This window comes from Adiantum capillus-veneris, chromosome 12, assembly GCF_014529385.1.
Source record: "Adiantum capillus-veneris isolate H3 chromosome 12, ASM1452938v2, whole genome shotgun sequence".
NCBI lineage: Eukaryota > Viridiplantae > Streptophyta > Polypodiopsida > Polypodiales > Pteridaceae > Adiantum > Adiantum capillus-veneris.
The window spans coordinates 66,259,093-66,279,671 of record NC_140942.1 but is presented as its reverse complement, the minus strand read 5'-3'; the positions used below and the strand labels follow the sequence as shown (position 1 = coordinate 66,279,671).

At 43.1% G+C, this 20,579-nt stretch overlaps 1 protein-coding gene across 1 annotated transcript in view; it reads left to right on the top strand.

Moving 5' to 3' along the window:
* The window catches only part of LOC147445858 (uncharacterized), a 42,425-nt gene extending 26,216 nt beyond the window's left edge, over nt 1-16,209 (top strand). Inside the window, exons 3-4 of the mRNA XM_086525227.1 lie at nt 15,166-15,281; nt 15,642-16,209. Coding sequence (XP_086381353.1) covers nt 15,166-15,281; nt 15,642-16,054 — 529 coding nt within the window. The 3' untranslated portion in view covers nt 16,055-16,209. The remainder of the gene's footprint in view (nt 1-15,165; nt 15,282-15,641) is intronic.
* The last annotated feature ends 4,370 nt before the right edge of the window (nt 16,210-20,579 follow it).

The following is a 20,579-nucleotide window of genomic DNA, read 5'->3' as shown; positions in this document are numbered from 1 at the left end:
GGCCATGTGATTGCTTATGAAAGCAAAATGTTTTCAAGGCCAGAATTGGTAGCACAGATCTATGAGAGAGCTTTGGCAGCGATCCATGCTCTTACACAGTGGCGACATTATCTACTCGGAGCCGATTTCATGGTCTTTACTGATCATCAGAGAGTCTACGCTACTTCTTGTCACAGAAGCAGCTTTTGGAAAAGCAGATGCGGTGGGCTAACATCTTGTCACAATTTTACTTCCAGATTGTCCATGCTCAGGGATAGAAAAACTTAGTGGCAGATGCATTGTCTCGGAAGCCCCTCGTCTTGGCTATTTCTGCGATCCATCATAGTATCTTCGAGGATATGGTTGACAAGTGTGCCATCGATCCGGATTTTTCCGATGTTTTTACTCGGATATAGAATGAGGAGATAGTGCCAGAATATTCCATACGAGATGGCTACTAGATGAAGAAAACAATGTTCTGTGTTATACAACCATTGAGGGAAGAGGTTTTGACTGAGTGCCATCGCACCTTTTACGGGTTACCGTGGCATTGATACCACCTTGAAAGGTGTTGAGCGTTATTTCTTTTGGCCGTGACTCAAGAAGGATATGGACAACTTTGTTCTCAGTTGTTTAGTATGCCAGGAGGTCAAGTTTGACAGGCAATACGCACAAGGATTACTACAGCCTTTACCCATTCCCACCCGCCCCTGGGAAAGTATTGTAATGGATTTTATCTTTGTGCGCTCCCCTTTGTGACATTTGTGCTCTAGGTGTAGAAGAAGATTGAGAAGAAGAATTACCGTCATGCTTACCGATGGTCTTACCGGCTTATTATTCGGTTAGTCTTGCGAAGTACTCAACTTGTTCTCCTTCGGCTTACCTTTGTTGTGCTTCATTTCTTGTGCTAAGGCGATTCTGACGGTGTCATCATAGTCCTTAGGATAGAAAACTTGCACATCGAACTTGATGCACTCGTCGAGTCCAAAGAGGAAAGTCTCCTTGCGATCCTCATCCGACTTACGCAATTGAACGTCAATTTACAAAATACGGTTAGAGAAAGACATAACAGGGGATAAGAACACGCCAATCTTCTTTTAACCAATCAAGGTACTATGGTGGCATAAAGCGAGCCTTGAGCTTGTCTTGGAAGTCGACCCAATTGAAAGAGAGGGCTACACTTCCTCGGCATGCTCAAGATGCTCAACCATTTGTGACTCTTGTCAAGCTTGATTTCAATTAATGGAATCACCCGCTAGATATATGACAACAATCAAAACTTTACCGTTACTTGTTTTCTTGACAGTCGCAAAGTAAGCAATAAATTGATACAACCAAGAATGAATCAAAGAAACATCCATCTTACCATTATACTTACTAAACGTCAACTTCTTAGTGACTGGTTGTTGGAATCTTCGCCTCTATCTGTGCTACCTGATGACTCCCCAACCTCCTTGAGTGGCTCGGACTTCGAGGACAGTACCTGTAGGACCAACTCCTTCATGTGTTGGTCTCTATGTGCCTCTCGCTCTAACTCCATAGCCGCGTGCTTCTCTTCGGCCGCTATGCACTGAGCTTCGCGTGCTTGCTCCCACTCGAGCTCCATAGCTGCCCTTCTTTCTTCGCGATCTCGATGGATGGCGGCACGTTGAGCCTCTTGCTGTAGCATCATCTCCATCATCGTCTTGACCAAAGCCTCCATAGGATTTGGTGTAATCCGTGGCGTAGATGGGGATGAGGGAGGATCGAGGAACAATCCTCCTGGTGTAGAAACATCTTATTCTCCAACTCCACTCTCATCATCTTCACCCAAAGTATCCATTCCGCTTCGGGTGATGACCATGCACTGAGTTTTTGGGTTCTTGAGGTCTTGAGGTTTTTGAGTACTCGGGATTCTTGGGATTCTGAAGTTCTTGAGGTTCTTGGCTTGCAATCTGCGCTTAAGAAGGTTTTTCTCTTACCCAAGCTCAACTCCTTCTTGCGGGTACATCCCTTAGCAGCCTTGTGCTCACACCAAGGTTGCTTTTTTCCACCTCACGTCGATTGGCCTGCCGCTAAGTGCAAGGTTCGCTCTCAATGAGTGGCAAAGAGGAACAAGGGGAGGTTGGACAAGTACTTCTTTCTTGGGTTACATGCCACTCTTCAAAAACATAGATTAGGGATTGTCGTGCCCAAGTCGTCTTGGGTCACGTGTGACCACAAGCAAAAAAATATATCCTTGTGGTTTTTTGTGCTTCTTTCCTTGAGTGATGATATGAACACTGCCAAAGAGCTCTGATACCAATGTAATGTGTAACGGAAGTGAATGTTGATGTATGACTCAGAATGAGTGATCAGTAGGTGCCCAAGGTTCCTTTTACTAATGGAAGGGAGAGCCTTCCTTGACTTAATGAGAGAATGTGCAATTACCAAATACGAGAGTGGAATGCAAACTGTGAATGAGTGTGCAAGAGGGTGGTAGAGAAAGAGAGAGAGAGAAGAGACGACACCAGATGGAGTCCCAAATCCCCCTTCAAGGGTCTCTGTAAGATCCCTAATTTTTAGGTCTCATCTAAAAATAAGAAAAATAGCTTTTAATATCTATATTGCCAAATTTTTGACTTAAGATGCTTAATTGACAGTATTGGAAAGTTCTAAAGTTAAAAGCAAGGTCGTTTCCATGTTCCAGTAGATCAAACGGACAATTGGTTCAGTTTTGAAAAAATCTGCTATTTTTTGCTTTTTAATGCTTTTTATACTTTTAGGTGTTTTTTTGCAAAACGCAAGGTCGGATCCTTAATCTACGTGTACCGGGAAAGCTACGGTTAAATTTTGTAAAAATCTGCGTTTTGAGTGCTTTTCACGCTATTTATAGCTTTTCATGATTTTTAGCACTTTTTAATGAAAAGCGATTCGGCTTTCTTATTTCAGTGACGAAGGAAACCCGTGGTTCAATTTTAGATTTTTCTTTTTTACTTTTTACGCTATTTTTAGCTTTTCGTTCTTTTTGACGTTTTTGAAAAGCAATGTGCTTTTTATGATAACCTAAATGTAAAAATATTAAATTTAATCTGCGTCGGATTTAAAAATGATCATCCGGAGCAAAAACGGAATCAGACTGGATTTTTACGAGAATTAATTTTATAAAAAGCGGTACCGTAAATACGTCGGGGCAATACAAGAAAGTCATAATTATGTCGGGATATTACGATGCGGCATGGTTTAGCTACGGTTTCCATTAGTTGGTCAGGTGCTGACTGGTTGGTCAAGTTTGTTGTAAAACTTGAATGGTAAGTAGGGGAGTTGACCACTAAAAGCTATGCCATATTTTTTTAAAAGACTGGAGTCTTTTCCCAAAAGCAGGAGGCTATTCCAAGCTGAAAACTAGCGCTAACTGTAGCTTGGGCATCACTCTGAGCAGTTGCAAAACCTATAAATTGGCATGGAGTGTTCAGTTTTCAATGCCGTCTGTTGCGTCTACTATCACAAGGCTATATGTATACGGAGTGGTGTAAGCTCTTCATCACAATTTCCATAAGCTCTTTTCTCTCTCTCTCTCTCTCTCTCAGGACATTCTCTCTCTATTTGCTTATTATCTTGTCTCTCGTTTCACTGTGTACGCGCTCTCCGGAAGCTTTTGTGGCGGATACCTCTACGTAGCTCTCATCACCGCTCTCTTGCGGCAAAGCAAAAAGCCTTTCGACAGCTTCTAATCGATTTTAAAGCACGGTGAGAAGCTCTAAACTCCATAACTATCATCTCTCTCTCTCTCTCTCTCTCTCTCTCTCTCTCTCTCTCTCTCTCTCTCTTTCTCTCTTTTTGACGTTTTTTCGAGTAGTCATCCTCTCGATGATTGTTTTTCGCATATGAGTGCATTTATGGATCAATCGAGTACGTACGAAGTTGCCCCATGATTATTTCATCATGCTTAACACGTTGATTTATGCATATGATGCGTTTATGGTCATGTGCGTACATAAAAAGCGCTTTTCGTTTCACGTCATAGAGGCGTTGGAACACTGTTTTGGTCATAAATCACAAACCGTTATGAATCAGTCCGAACCCTTTTTACCAAAGATAAAACACATCATTTAGAACATTTTCTCTCTTTGGTGTCATGTGAAAAACACGTACGATCTAAGAGATAAGGTCAAAAAACAGCTTGTTGTCCATTGTACTTAACCAAATTTTTTGAGTTCAGGCTCCTTAGAGAACCACTATATTGATTCACCGGATGGGCAAACCCACTTAACCGATTGAAAAGCTTGATGAAACTTAATGATAAATGAATTTAGGTATCCGTTATTACTTCGTGAATGCGAGTAATTAAAGGCTCTTTAACCGGTTTTATTTACATGTGTAGGGGTGCTACCAAGAGGGGGTACCATATGACGTCGTGAGTTAACTGAGCTGTTTTTATATGTTTTATGGTTTGTTTTGGTGAGTTGATTTCAACTATTAGATGGCTATAAACTTATGTGAGTATATGGTTAAACATCCTGAATCGCATAGACAGATATGAATAAAGTGATTTTCTTTTGGGGTTATCGTTTATCGTGTAAGTACCATATGGGTGAAGTGATGTGATAGAGTCATAGTCTATATTATGGAGCTGAGCTCGATGCATTGGTTTGAGGTCAAATACTTTTATTTGCATACTCCCAAAAATGACAAAAAATTGTTTTTTGCATATGCGTGAAGTTATGGTTTATGGTTGACTTAAAGATCGGAGCTGTTTTGCATCATGTTTATGGTGATGGAATGTTATCATATGATGTATGGGAACTCATGGATTGATGTGGATGTCTCATATGCATACTTGTGATAGCTTTTTACCTTTCTAGGTCAAAACTAGCTCTATGTGTTAGGGAGGTGAAGTGCAGATGTGATGCATCAACTTTGCGTGGTTGGATGTGGTCAAAATTGGATTTTTTTGTCATGATTAGTTGTTGGTCGGACTCTTTTTATGCATGAAAGAATCACGTCTTAAGGGTCACATGTATGTGGACTACGATTGATTGCAGGGAATATGTCAAACTTCAAGTATGGGAGTTGGTTCAGTGTGATTATGATTCATGGTCAAGGACTGAGATTCCCTTATGGGTTATGGTTGATATTTATGGTGTAAGCCGGTGTGGCTCATGGTTTTTTTTTTCTGAATATGATTATGTTGCCGAAATTTTTGCAGCCATGTTATATGTTAAAGTGGTTATGCAGGATTGGTCGTGCCTCATCCAAGTTGGATGGAGTGCTCGTCCGTGTGATGTGATTGGATTATGGTTTATGGTTTTGGGATTGGATCATGAAGTGATTTGGATAGTTTATGGTAGACGTGTAAGGATAGAGACCGTGTACAATCTAACTGTTTGGAAAAGATTGTTTGTGCATTTGGGAAGTGTTACTATGATTGGACTCATGTGTTATGTTTCTCATGGCAGCGTCGCTACAAGACTAGGATCACCTACATTACTTAGCCTTAGACTAAAGGATCGCTTACCTGGGGCTTTGTTGGACTAGGGATGTTGTTTAGGTCTTCTTCTTTTTGTTAGGCTCATCTACACGGTTAGTACGTCGGGGGTTGAATGACTTACACGGCTAACGCATCAAGGATTGTGCTTTGGCTTTGCCTAAACACCCGATGGTAGGTATCGAAGAGGCGTGGCGCCTAAAATGGTATGGTTTGTGTTGATACCCTACCACCTGCTTGTACTTGGGATTCTTTCAGAGCTCGGGTTCATTGAGGGAGGCGAAGTGACCTCAGCTTATGTCTGGCTCAGGTAGGTTGGAGGTGTTCTGGCTCGCTCTCGACGAAGTGAAATTCTCTCTGTCCGTAGTAGAGCGGAAGTGGATGGGTGGACCGGTCGATCCCTACACAGGGTCCGGTGCTCTGCTAGTTATTTTGTCATAAACTCTTTTTTTGATGTTATGGTATACCCAGATTTTATCATTGCATTAATACATGGTTGCCTGTTCCATTTAGATGGGCATTTAAAGATTCTCTGTTGTCATCTTCTCATGTCTCTGTGCACTCTATTCACACTCCACTATATTCTCTCTCTCTCTCTCTCTCTCTCTCTCTCTCTCTCTCTCTCTTCCCGCAACGCGGTGTACACATATATTCACTCTCCACAATGTTATATTTTTCTTGAGTACGCTTTCATTCATAACACCCATTTAGGGGTAGCACTGAATTGGGCGCTGAGAACTGCTCCTCTATGCAAATGCTTCCGCAACTCTGATGTATATTGAAAAATTGTATAAAAGTGTAAATTGTATATTTTTTGCATAGACCCCTTGGAAGGGGTATCTCTCAGCTCCCCTCTCTATTGCTAGAGAGGTATTTGCTTTAGATTGCACAAAGTCTGGTACAATGCTTCTAAATACTGTGGTACTGATGATGGCGAAGTTGACGACGATGTCGACGACGACTATGATGACTATGACGATGACGACGATGGTGTCGTCAAGTCTGGGATTTGCGATGTCGACGACGACGGCGTCAAGGCTGAAAAATAGAAACACTAAATGTTGTGCTAAGGATCTGCTACTGTGGCGGTAGGCGAGGTTGATTTGCAACCACCGAAGTCGTGCGAGGCTGGGAACAAGAGATGGATGGCTGATTTGAGGATTGATGCAAAAACGCTAGGTGATTGTTGTTGAAATCTGAAAATGTTGATACTTAATGGTCTTGAAACGGACTACGATTGAACTTGCCGCGACGATAAAGCGCGGTGAGGATCTGCGAGGCTTAAGGGTTGATCTGAAAATGCTAAGGTTTACAGCTCCAAAAACGCTGGTTGATTGTTGAGAAAACGCTGGAAGGGCTGGCTCTACTGCATTTCTTCACTTGTGCATTGATGCCTTCATCTGTCTTCTGCATCTTACTGGCGCCCAATGGGTTTCTTTTATAGTTTTCTTAGTCATTTGCCCTACCTACATTCCAACAAGGGTAAATGAAAAGTCACTTATTAATAAATGACCTATAAGAGGTGGTCCACACGCTGTCTGGGAAAAATGGCTTATGCGGTGGAAATGCTCATGTTGGGTACTAGCTACTAATGCTAATGGTCCTGGGTTGCGCAATCAAAGGGTATGTAGCTACTCTTAAGTGCCTGGATAAGCACGGCTTGGGCACAGGCTCACAAGGGTGCCAGAACACTTCCTAGGCTACCTAAACCCTTAGAAGTAGGAAGAGCTTGTTCGCGTATACATAGGGTTAGATGTGCACGTGATATGTGGAAATGTCCAAAACACAAGGATGGTGATGATACATCTACTCGCAAACAATGGACTACCTCTTGTATCAATGATGCCCTTGTTGGTTATCAACCAACAATAACCTTTGCTGCCTCGTGTGAACCAAAGTGCAAATTGGATGGATGCCCGTAGAGCGTATGGTTGGATATGCAAACGTCGATGCCCAAAAGGTTACCGACTAGCCTACGCTACCTTCCCGAAAAGATTGGCGAGAGCAACGCCGAATGGAAAATGAAGATGAATATGTCCTTGGAATGTGGACGAACCATGACAAGTCCTTTGTATGATGTCTCATGAAATCGGTAAGTAATTCCTTAAAGATAGAGGCTCCTCTTGGGGCTTCGACTAGATTGCTGTATGACGGAAGCTCTAGACGAATCCTTGTCTCTGCAACGGATGTGGTTGCAAATGTAGTCTCACGATGCTTGTGAACTTCCACGATGGTTGCCTCGCATTGGATCTCTTTGGCTCCGGATTGATGACTAGTGATTGCTTAGAAGATGTAGATGGTGTGGACTCGATGTGTTGCCCGAGATGTCTACAGATCCATGATGATGCCTTTTCTGAAATCATGGAATTCTCCAAGCAGATGGGAGAGATGCCAAGGCTCCAAAGCTAATAGGCTGATTTGGATGGCGCTAACAAGTCCTGATACTCGCAATCAACATCTTCATGTTTTCTGTGTATGTCTTCAATGATGCGACCTGTCACGTGGAAGAATTTATGACTACAAATATCCATGCTAGGATTTCTTTATGTTGAGGTGGTGACATGGTGGAGCACGCACACTGTAACAAACTGCTGACGTATCAAAGCCTAAAGAATGGGAAACCCTAATCCTAAAACCTGCAAACCCTAATTCTGGAAACCCTAACCCTAAAATTGCAAAAATCCTAACCCTAACCCTAAGGATAGTATGACAGATTTCCAAAAATTGCGCTGACATGATGACGTGGCAGGCTGTACGGATTTCCACGTTCTGCGTTGGCTGATGACGTGGCAGGCTGTACGGGTTTTCGTGATTTACGTTGGTAGCTTTTTAGCTTTGCTTTTGGACCAGAAGCTTTCAAGTTTAAAGGCTTTTTATTGTAATTGCTTTTCAGGCCAAGGGCCTTTAAATATGAGGCTAGGGCTCATTCTCTGGCATGCTTCAGTACGAAAGTGCAGAGTCTGGAGTACCGGCTTGTACTGTGTTGATGCAATATAAAGAAATACCGAAAGGGGCGCCAAGGTTTGGGGCCAATACTCTCTGGGGTGGAATTCCGCCACTCCGTGTCGCGTGTCGTCTCTCTCTCTCTCTCTCTCTCTCTCTCTCTCTCTCTCCGTTCGGTTGTTATTGAAGTGTTAAAAGCTTGTTCAGTCTATTCTTTTCTATAGGCACGTGGTGCCCGTGTTGTGACAGTGGTATCAAAGCATCAGGCGTGTGCTTTTCTGAAAGCATACAGGTTCTACAAAAGAGCAGACAGAGCTATATTGGAATTTTATTTGAGGTATCTTTGCCCTCCAATCCGGACCTATCAGCCACTCCCACCCTTCATCGCGCATCGGACGCGCTCCCGTCTTCACCGCAGTGTCTTACAGGGCATAAGCCAATTAAGAACCCAAGACTTGGAATTCATGGATTCAGCAGAATGTTTGCAGTTCCTGCTCAACGAACTCCAGGACATTCTTTCGCGGCATCCTCAGCAGAGTCTTCCGATGCTGCAAAGTTTTCAACAATTTTTGAACTACATGTTACCCCCTCTGATGCCCTAGGTGGTACCTCCTCCTCCGGCACCAGAAAGTACGAGAGCTTCCAACCGGCAACCTTCTCAGCCGTCTGTTCCAATCGGGGGAGTCTTCAGGAATATGGTGCAGCCATCTGACCCTGATCCAGTGCAATTGCCTTTGCCACCGCCATTGCCCTCACCACCACCAGCACCACCAGGGTACAATGATTGGAGCCCATATGGATACTCTTATTATCCATACACGGGATATGTGCCTAACCAACCCAAAGATTTCAAGGATGGTGGCACGACAGTCAAATTTTTCACTTTTTCCGGGGTGAAAGATCGCAAGAAAGCATTGCAGTTCCTACAGCAATTCGACAACATCTATGCTTTGGGGAACTATACAAAAGAATCCAAGATTTCTCGAGCAGCGGGATTTCTTAAAGACAATGCTATGCAATGGTGGAGTTCAATCGCGACACAACAACATGCTCCAAGGACCTAGCAAGCTTTCAAGATAGTTTTTGCACGTAGCTACATGACTTCGATGTTTGAAGTCCGGATTTTGGCAGAGTGTGGCAACTTGGAAATGCTTGCCACCGAAACCATGGACGAATATAACTTAAGGTTTCTCGACGTGTACCTTCCGGTGTCCTTTTTTAGATCTGTTCCCTTAGAGGCCCAGTGCGAGCGATACACCATTGGACTACCATCACCATTGCAAGAATATTGTCTATCCAAGCAAGTCTCTATCATGCAAGAACTTATGGACCATGCTACGGTCGGCTACAAACTGATGAAGGGAAAGCTAGAGTTTACCACATAAGAATCTCCGGCCGCTAATCACAACTCTCGGCAACAACGAACAAATTTTCGAGAGTCTCGTGAAAGTCAACCACAAAGGCCTCGTTTGACACCTCAACAACGAGACACCTTACTACAAGAAGGCCGATGTTTTGGATGCTTTCAAACAGGACATAACTATTTTGGTTGTCCCCAACACACTGACAGACCTGCGGAGTTGACTCCCACGTCGACGGTCGACAGAAACCCAGGACCATCTCCAGCCAAACGAGCTAAACCGGCCATTGGATTAGTACCTGACATCTATGGCATACGCCTTGAAAGTACAAATGAATTGTGTCGAGCATATGGCAAAATCAACGATTTAAAAGTCCTAATTTTCTTTGATCCAAGAGCTATAGAGAACTTTATTCATCCACAATTCTTGAAGCATATGGACTTTGATTATGATGCAGAGGGTGGAGAAATTGAAGTTGAGCTAGCCATAGGGCAAACTCAGAAAGTGGTACCACTCATTGGTGCTCTTCCAATGACTATCCAAGATTATCATGGAAAAACCGATTTCAAGATTATCATGGAAAAGCCGATTTCCACGTTATGAAGTTGGGCAATTGTGACGTTCTATTAGGCATGCCTTGGCATGACAAGAATGATGCGACTCTCCAAGTTTGGAACCGAACCATCACTGTGATGCAAAAGGGCAAGCCAGTCGTCCTCAAAGTTCGGTTGTTCGAACAAAACCCTGAATGAACTCTCTAGTTGTTTTATAGTTAGATAGTTTTGAACTTTGATTGAGAAAGTATTGTTTGAAGCTTTGTCTGAAATTTGTTTGAAATGAATGGTATCTATTTTGAACCTGTCTTGGTGCCGATTTGAATTGTTTGACTCTGGTTTGATACTGGTTTCAATGATTGGTGATTTTACTCCCGGGTGGAGAAGTGAGAGATGATGTTTGAGAATGCTTGTTCATACTCATGGCCCGGACCCTTGTGGTTATTTACGGGGAGAGTATTGTTGTTGTTACTCATGGCCCGGACTTGGATGGTTATGCGGGAGGAGTATTAAGAAGTCTGAGTAGTGGTTACTCTCAGCACCTCCAAACGACGCAGGCTGCGGTCTGGGGGGTGTTTGGTTGTAAAAGGCCTCTATATCTCATGGCCCGGACCTTGTTAGGTTATGCGGGAGAAGTGATGAGGGAGTCGTTGAACAGCTCATGGCCCGGACCTGGATGGTTATTTGTGGGGGGAGTGTTCATCTGCGGCTTTATGTTTCTATGTCTTGTAACATGCATATGTGAGCATTTGTGTTGCATTGTGATGTGCCAACCACTGAATATTCCTAATTGGATGAGATTGCCTGGGTATGTAATTTTAGTGCATCCAGAAACCTGTGGAAGATCAATACGGTTTGGGTGTGATGGCTAATTTTACTACGCCAGAATATCAAGAGTCTCGATCTGGAGAAAGGAGAAGCTAACTCCTTGATCAAAAGAGCAGAAAGGAGAAGCTAACTGCTTAATAAAAAGAGCAAATTGATTGTCCCTCGGAATGACTCTCGGAAATTTTTGAGCTAACTTGAGTTGTTTTGCAGATATGCTGTAATCGCAGACTCTCTTCAAGAAGGGGAGATGTAACAAACTGCTGACGTGTCAAAGTCTAAAGAATGGGAAACCCTAACCCTAAAACCTGCAAACCCTAATTCTAGAAACCCTAACCCTAAAACTACAAAAATCCTAATCCTAACCCTAAGGACAGCATGACAGATTTTCGAAAATTGCACTGGCATGATGACGTGGCAGGCTGTATGGATTTCCGCGTTTTACAGTTGATGACGTGGCAGGCTGTATGGATTTCCGTGATTTACGTTGGCAGCTTTTTAGCTTTGCTTTTGGACCAGAAGCTTTTAAGTTTAAAGGCATTTTATTGTAACTGCTTTTCAAGCCAAGGGCCTTTAAATATGAGGCTAGGGCTCATTCTCTGGCATGCTTAAGTACGAAAGTGCAGAGTCTGGAGTATCGGCTTATACTATGTTGATGCAATATAAAGAAATACCGAAAGAGGCGCCAAGGTTTGGGGCCAATACTTTCTGGGGTGGAATTCCGTCACTCCGTGTCGCGTGTCGTCTCTCTCTCTCTCTCTCTCAATTCAGTTGTTATTGAAGTGTTAAAAGCTTGTTCAGTCTGTTCTTTTCTATAGGCACGTGGTGCCCGTGTTGTGACGCACACCAAGTTAACTATCCTCTTGCAGGCGCACCACAACTGTAACCTCCGGTATACAGCGTTTGCATTTCCTATGCTCAATGCGCATGGTCCTACGCGCAATGGTAGGTCTTGCGGTTCCTAGAGTGAGAGAAGTGTCGTCAGGGGAGACACGTTACAACCTACAACACACACTCAAACACCATAGAGAAAAAAAAACCTAAGATTAGCGGATTAGTGCAAAATCACAATCGAATGTCAGGTGTAACAGAATTGAAGATGGTGAAGATCTAGGTTTTACACTTTCCTTGCGTTAGTGATCCCTTTTAGCATGAATGGTGGTTCCTTTTACTTTCCCCTGAAGAGAGGGAATGAGAGAGTGTGGTAGGGATGTGTAGAGGTAGAGAGAGAGAGAGAAGAGGAGAATGACACCTGATGGGTCCTAACCAACTCTCTCAAGGGCCCCCCACACCGTTGTTGATGTGGTCTTTGCTTTAGATTGCATAAATGAAATGTACACATATGCAATACCTCAAGTGCACACTCTACTGACTCGAATGATGAATGTCGCCGCGGTAACTCCTCAAGACGAGGCACCTCCGGGACTGATTTGATTCATCTTTGGATCCTTCTCGATGTGGGATTGTGGATGGCCACCAAGGGGTAGATTTGGGATAATTGCGCTCCCGATGTGAGAGGAATAAAGGGCTAAAAGATGGCTGGAAAAGTGCAGATTTGAAACGTAAAACGTAGCAGATCTCTCTCGTAAAGCAGGGCTGGAAACTCAGATTTCGACAATGTTGATGATGGACAACAATGGAGCACTCGAGGCCAGTGAGGGAATGGCCGAGGGGAGGCTCGATGGGTTCCCGAAGTACGGGACTGCAACAACAAGGAGATTGAGAGGGCAGATCCAAGCCATTTTTGGCGAAAGAAAGGGGTTGAAATCGGCTGCTGATCTGAAAGCGCTGGCGCTGATCTGGAAACGCTGGTGCCGAACTGGCGATTCGCAGCAAAACACCGAGGCTGATCTGAAAATTGGAAACGCTAGGCTGTTCTTCTGCTAGTGCTAGGTGATCTGCAACTTGCTCCAATGCTTGGCTGTCTGGTTCCCTTTATAGGGCTGAAATTGGACTTATAAATTTCTTTAGGCTAAGGTAGGCCAAATTGTCGACCACATCTAACAAAATAAATCATAAAAATGATTTATCAATAAATTGGCTAGGGGATCAGTTTTGCGTTGAAACTGTTGCACATCTGTCCAGCCGGGAATCCGATCGACGTGGGGAATGGATTGTTGGATTCCTCTAACCTAATGCTACGTGCACGTCATGCCAGATGCCCACCTTAGTGTAATAACATCCGTCAAAACACGTGTACAAACCATTTATACAAGAGGGTTCCAAAATTGGAAAACCTAATCTAATGGACTCGTCCGGACATGCAGGTCTTGCGAACAGGCTCACAAGATTGCTGGTACTATTCCTCCTAGGATTCTCTATACTCCTATCTAGGGATAGGTACAAAATTGTCTTTGGAAGTCGATGAAGCATGTCCACGTGGCACACACAACCATGTGCATGTGACAAAATATGACGGTAGCAGCCCGTAATTTGCGGTGGGATTTGTGGAAATTCCGTAGGTTGATGATGTGGTAGACTATGCAAGAAAACAAAGCAGATGACTTTTGAAGTATTTTTTAAATATTAAAAGCCAGTTGGCTTTTAATGGTGAAAAGAAAGAACCTATAAAAGAATGCCTAGGGTAAACTATTCTCAGTTTTGCAATTGCCGATTTGAGAGTGCTCCTCGTGGAAATGGTACACTCTGTTGAAGATTGATATAAAAGAAATATTAATAGGGTGCTGGGCTTTTGGGACCAATATTTTTGGGAGTGGAACTCTGCCACTTCATGCCGACAGTGTGATCTCTCTCTCTCTCTCTCTCAGTTTTCAATTCCTTTTAAGTGCCAAACTCTATTCATTTATTCTATTGTTTGGCCCGTGGTGCCCAAAGTGGTTACAATGGTATTAGAGATTGAGTCGTTTGCTTTTCCGACAAGCAAGCTGGTTCTTTAGAATAGACATTTGGCACTGATGGACTCCGATGAGTATGTAGTCTCTCATCAATAAATTGCACGACACACTTTCGAGGCATCCCTCGTGCAATTTATCTATTTTGCACAACTTTCAACAGTTCTTGAATTATATGATGCCTCCTATCATGCCTCACGTATTTTTACCCTCAAGCACTCGACCGTGCAAGAGCTTCATCTCATCATATCAGCTTTACTATCTACATACATAGATCTATCATGTCTTTGCTTAGATCTTCCTATCTACATTGAAAATCTCTCTCTCTCTCTCTCTCTCTCTCTCTCTCTCTATATATATATATATATATATATATATATATATATATATATATATATATATATATATATATATATATATATATATATATATATCTGTGTGTGTGTGTGTGTGCGTGTGCTGCATCTGATAGTGTCAGATGGATGGTCCAATGCTAGCAATTGAAGATAATTCAAAGGGGTTCAAGGAAGAGACATGGTGAGATGATCAACATAATTGTCTTTGGTAAGACGCTATTCCATGCTTAATGTGGCCATCATCAATATACCCAAGCGAAGTGGTACTGAACTTCATTTTGCTTGGCAGGCTCCATCCACGAACGAGAGGATTATGTGGTGGAGAGATGAGAATTCGAGTAGACGATGGCAGGAAATGATGGGAGAGCAAGATGATTATAGGTTTTGACAATAGAGTGAGAGGATTGGTTGTCATGAAAATCTCTGAATGGCCAAGGGATACATGCTTCCAAGCTGATTGTCCTCAATCAAATATATGTCTGCCACATTGTCTCATGCCAAGGGGCATGAGACGACCTCCTCTATAGACTCAAGTTCATCAATAAATCTGCTATGTGTGCATCATTTATAGAAAGATTATGTTGTTTTCTACACAAATATAGAAAATACGGAAATGTTTGAAATGCAAGCAGCTTGAAACATATTGAAATATGTAAAATGTATTTGCTGAAACAAAGTGCAGCTCTGCTAGCAAGTAGTCAACAGTAAAAGTGAAAGGGCTGAGACCTTGAAGAATGACTTCGATGAAATAATTTCTCTGTCTTGCGGATTCAAATGTTAGGAAGCTTGCACTCGAGTAATTTTTGTGAGATTATGGAAGTTGAGTAAATGTTTTTCTGAATGAAGCAGATTTCAACAAGCAAGGCATGCAGGCTTTCAGCACCTTGTGTTTGAGGATAATTATGACACGGGAACAGGAGATCATTATTCATTACGCCAGATCTGCGATCAACGGCTTGTCCAAGGTAAAAATGAAGCATAGGAACAGTAAGGAAGATGGGAGTTCAGGCAATTGAACCAATTTTTTGAAATTCTGCTCAACTCTGATTTTTTTTTAATAAAAAAAACGAGGGCTTTATCTGTGGGAATGGGCATAATACTTGGCGTTAACAGGGATGTGCCTATGAGATTGGACTCTCGGCTTCCAATGGAATGGAAATTATTTCTATATTTGATATCTTATAATGTGCTGAATGCAGTGTTAATTTCACCTAATTAACGTGATAGAACATAATGGTTGTTCGTTTAGCAAGATGTTTCAAATTTGAAAATGGATTTTGACAGGATACTTTTGGTAGCATTAACGGTGATGTGACTATTTGCAGGTGGTGGCCATAGTTGCTCCAAGGATAGCAAGGAGGCTCTTTTGAGGGCAGCTAGAAGGAAGAATTGGGAGAAAGCTGTCGATATTGATGAGTTATGTGGACCAGGAGGGGCATGGTGGGGTGTGAGGGGGCAAATGAGGGACAATTTCAACCATAGCTTTGTGCATATCACACAAGAAGAGCACCTTGAAAACTTCAAGCAAATAGAAAGTTCCTTGGAAGTTTATTGGGAATTGCCCCCTATTGCTGCACCTTCCCTTACTCATCAGAGGAGGTATGACCCTGCTCGTGCCACAGATCCTATTATTACGGACAATGAGAGCAAGCTCTTTGTGCAATTGGGACTGAGTAGCTTAGATAAAGATCTCTTCAATGGCTACACTCAAATGGTTTACTTGAAAGTTTCCCAATAGATAGCTTGTGCTTATGTAACTGCCATGTTTTGAGCCGCATTTTTTGAGCCTTTTCAGTAAATATATTATCTTGGGAAAGTAGTAGATATTGAGCATTTACAAACAGAGATGGAAGAGTTCAAAGTATGGGAGTATGAACGTGGAGATTTAGCTTCTTTTGGGAATTTTGAAGAGGCAAGCCCCTCTATTAGTGCTTGTGTGATAGTTGCAAATGTCAATGCAGTCGACAGATTGATTCGTGTTTGCATTGTTGTGATGATCCCATGCCAAGGGGGAGCAAGCCAACTTTCGTGGCTTTCCACTTGACATTTCTTGGGCATTAAGGACACCATTGTAGACATTGTTGGCATTAGGAAGATTAATTTTGTTGGTTGCTAGAAAGAAAAACTTGGGGTATACTTGGGGTATACTGTAGAGTGGCAATACGTAAAAAAGTATCAGAAATTCTCAACTACCATGGAACATTGATCACCTTTTTGCTTGCTTACAGATTCCACATTTATGTAGGAAGCACCACAAACAGAGCTTGATGTTTTGGTCTATTTAACGAGCAATAAGGATACTCTTTTCCAAGAGAATAGGATTGAAGTGCTCGAACGGGTCGCATTTTTTTGTCACTTGCTCTAAATAGTTGCATGAAAACAGGTACAATACAAAAGGCTCAATTTTGAAAGTTTAGTATTTTATTTTCATTAATGCTTATGTAACATTTGTGTAGTTGCAAGAGGTCTTCTGATAGGTGGCAGACATGGTCATGGTCTATCAAACTCTGTCAAATTTATATAGTTGCAAGAGGTCTACCAGTACATGACACGCATGGTCATGGTCTATTAAACTTTTGAGTTAGTATTGCAAGCAACAACCGAAGCAAGATAAGAATTCTTATTAGTCTCCAGTATGAGATTTGTTCCCAAAAAGTGCATGAATGTCATTGCAAATGTGAAAAATAATTTTAGAGAGTTGTGCCTACCTTCTTTTTAGCATGGTATGTTTGATTTGACCTATGATTACTAATATTGTCAATGTAGTGGATCTATTGATAATATAGAGCATGCAATATGTGAATGTACACCCTACTATCCAATAATGGAAAATAAAGTCTTAATGTAGAGCTTGTTAATTGGTGTTGTGTGGATGTTTCTTTTTGTTTTTGAAAAGTGGGGCTTGAGCACTTGCAAATTACAAAGAGCCCAAAGGCGTGCTCAAAACCACTAGGATATAGCAAGATGTTACCTTTTGATCCTCGCATCTTTCTTTTTTGCTCTCCATGTAGTTACCTTCAAATGAGCATGCAAGCTAAAACTCATGGTAGTCATCCACAAGACAACATGACGGTCGGGCCCCAAACACGGCAATTTTCTTGAGTAATAGGCAACCCAACTAGGCAACGATGTTACTGAGCAAGGCACTTTTTTAGACCGTGACAAAGGTGGTACTATGAAACTAGGCAACGATGTTATTGAGCAAGGCACTTTTTTAGACCGTGACAAAGGTGGTACTATGAAAGTGCAAGCACTCTGTGTTGGGGTATAGGCGTCTGTGCCTTGCCCGACCGCCGAGAGTCTGGGTGCCCATTGACTTGTATACTTTATACATAGCATAAGTGTATAGGGGGCTGCTCACTCTTTGAGTCTCCCACCCACATCGTGTGTGTGTCTCCTTCTCTCTCTCTCTCACTCTTTGTCTGTGGTGCTTCCCGATCCCCTTCAATTGGTATCAAAGCGTAGGTGCCGAGGGAGCGAGTGTGTGCACAGTCACGACGACAGCGGAGAGCCAGTTTCATTCCCAAAATCGTGTCCGCGCGCGTGCACTTTCAAGAGTGCAAACAGGGTTTCGACTTCGGCATCGGCAAATTCAGCTTTTCGAAAGCGTTTCCAGCAGGTGTCCTGCTGTTTTACCCCCCTTTCGAAGCCATTCGAGCCATCAAAAACTTCATTCGAACTACGGTTGAGGAGCTGCATTTTTCAGCCCTCTTTTGGCAGTTTATGTTGCGTTTTTGGGTCGAAACGGAGGTTTTTTGGCATAGCTTTCACACCCGGACTCGGATACATGTAATCCAGGAGTCTACCTTGGGGTTTTGGCACACTCCAGATACGCTCGTCATATCAGAATTTTAAAATTCTGAACGCTGAATTTTCTGCAGCAGCAATTATTTATTGTGTGTCGAGGATTCCACACATGGTTTGCTCTCAGATGTGAGAGTGATATTTGCTGCAAGTTTCCTCACAGGTGGGAGGATACAATGTATGCCTTATGTGGTTTGATGCTCAGGGAGATTAATGTGATTGCATTTTGAGCTCGGCAATGTATGCCTCGAGCATGTTTTTGGCAGTCACAGGTAGAGCAGATATTTGTGTACTAAATTTGCAGGTGTTTGCAATTATGTATGCAAAGTGTGGAGATTGGTGCATGCATTTGGAGTGCGGTTTGATGCGCTTTGGTTGCTCATGGTTTTGAGCGTGCAGTCAGTTTGGTTGCTGGTTTTGTGGCTGTTTTACTGACCAAACTCCGGCGAAATTTTCTCGGGAGTTTTATGCGCATCATTTATGCGATCTAGGTGAAGATTGCGGGTTGCACTCAGCATTTGCGTGCGGTGTTCTCTGCAGGTGGGAGATTTGTGCGTGTGTATGCATCGATACCGCACAGTGTGGGCTTGGTGATTAGCTCACGGGTTTGACATGCGTACAATTATCTTGGCACACTCACAGGAGTGAGTATTGTGATGTATGCTTGTGTGGCTACGAGCTAGGTAGCCGGATTCGAGCACTAATGGCTTGAGGTTTTTTAGCAGGTTTCAGCTACAGGTTTACAAGTTTACAGGCAGGTTTGAGGGTTTATTTGGGCGCTGAATTTTCAGCCATTGTTTCCTCTTTGCAGGTGTCCATGTATGGCTCAGTTGTAGGCTGATCTGGGACACATTTGTGACTTGTTTATGCAGCTGTTTAAGAGCTGAATTTTGGGGCTGATTTGCAACCATATTTTACAGCCATATTTGCAGACTTTTGTTGATGCAATTCGAGCCAGTTTAGGGCTGATTTGGTTGACATTTGCTACTCATTGTTGGTTGCTCTTTTGCGAGCATTATGGCTGATTTTTCATTTGACTTCCAGCGTTATGGTCTGACACAGTTTGATGGTGCAGATTTTGTTGCTTGGAAGGAGCATATGCTTATTGCATTGGCAGATTTGGGGCAGGATAAACCCTTGCGTGGTTTATCGGTGAACCCCAAGTCTATGCATGATGATGATTGGCAGGATCTTGATGAGTTAGCAATGTCTACGATTCGTTTGCATCTGGTTGAGTCTGTTGACTGGCAGGTCTCGAGGGAGACTACAACTCATGCTTTATGGCAGAGTTTACATGCTATGTACGCGACATCCATGTCTACAGGGGAGTCTAGTCCCACTTCTATGTCCATGGGAGAGATTGGTCCCACACGCAAGTCTCGACGGCATAGAGACTTGACATGTTGGCATTGTGGACATAGAGGGCACATTAGGCGTCAATGTTTCAGGCGTTTGAGACAACGGAGGCGACAGATGCGTGATGAAGATTTGGGCATGACAGATGCTAGTGAGATCAGTACGGTGGATACTGAGTATGCTTGTGACGGCGATGTCACATTTACATCTAGCTTGTCTTCAGACGATCTTATGTCTACGGATTGCATATCGGATTGCACATTGTCTTCACATTGGTTACTAGATTCAGATGCTACTTTCCATGTCACGTCGCATCGTGAGTGGTTTAGCACGTTTTCTCGTGGGAGACTTGGTTGTGTGCACATGGCTGATGGTGCTGTGTATGACATTGAGGGTGCAGGAGACGTATGTTTGTCCTTCCCCAGTGGTATGAGATTTACCCTGCGCCATGTGCGTTATGTGCCAGATCTGAGATGGGATTTGATCTTAGTCAAACAGTTACGGGATAGTGGATGTCGGGTATCGCTGCTTGAGCGATCTTTTGCGTTGCATTTGGGTTCGCTAGTGATTGCGAGAGGTGCCAGGAGTGGTACAGGTTACCCATTGCATGTGGATCACGTAAGAGACGGTGTTGTCTCTGTGATCATGCAGCCATGTAGACAGCGAGAGAGCAGGCGAGTCTCTTTTGCTTATGGGTTGCAGGATGCTTTGCATGGAGTGCAGAGTAGTGAGCTTGTTGTGCACACAGTTAGGGCACGACTTGAGCAGTCACACAGAGAGGTGACGGAGTCAGACATGCATGCTTTGCTAGTGATTGAGCAAAGCAGAGAGTCAGTTGTGCGAGATACTTCTATGCAAGATAGACAGGTAGAGCGGTCTTGCTCTAGTGAGTCACGACAGGAGGACGTTGTGCAAGAGTCTATGCATACGGAGTTAGAGCATGAGAGCTCTAATGAGTCACAGCAGATTGAGTGGTCATGTTTGCAGTGGATGATTGCAGAGGAGGCTGAGACGTCAGCGATTATGCAATCATTCTTTTCTATGCTCGAAAGTGACCATGGGGATATAGATGTGCAGGATATGTCTTCTAGCAGACACCTAGA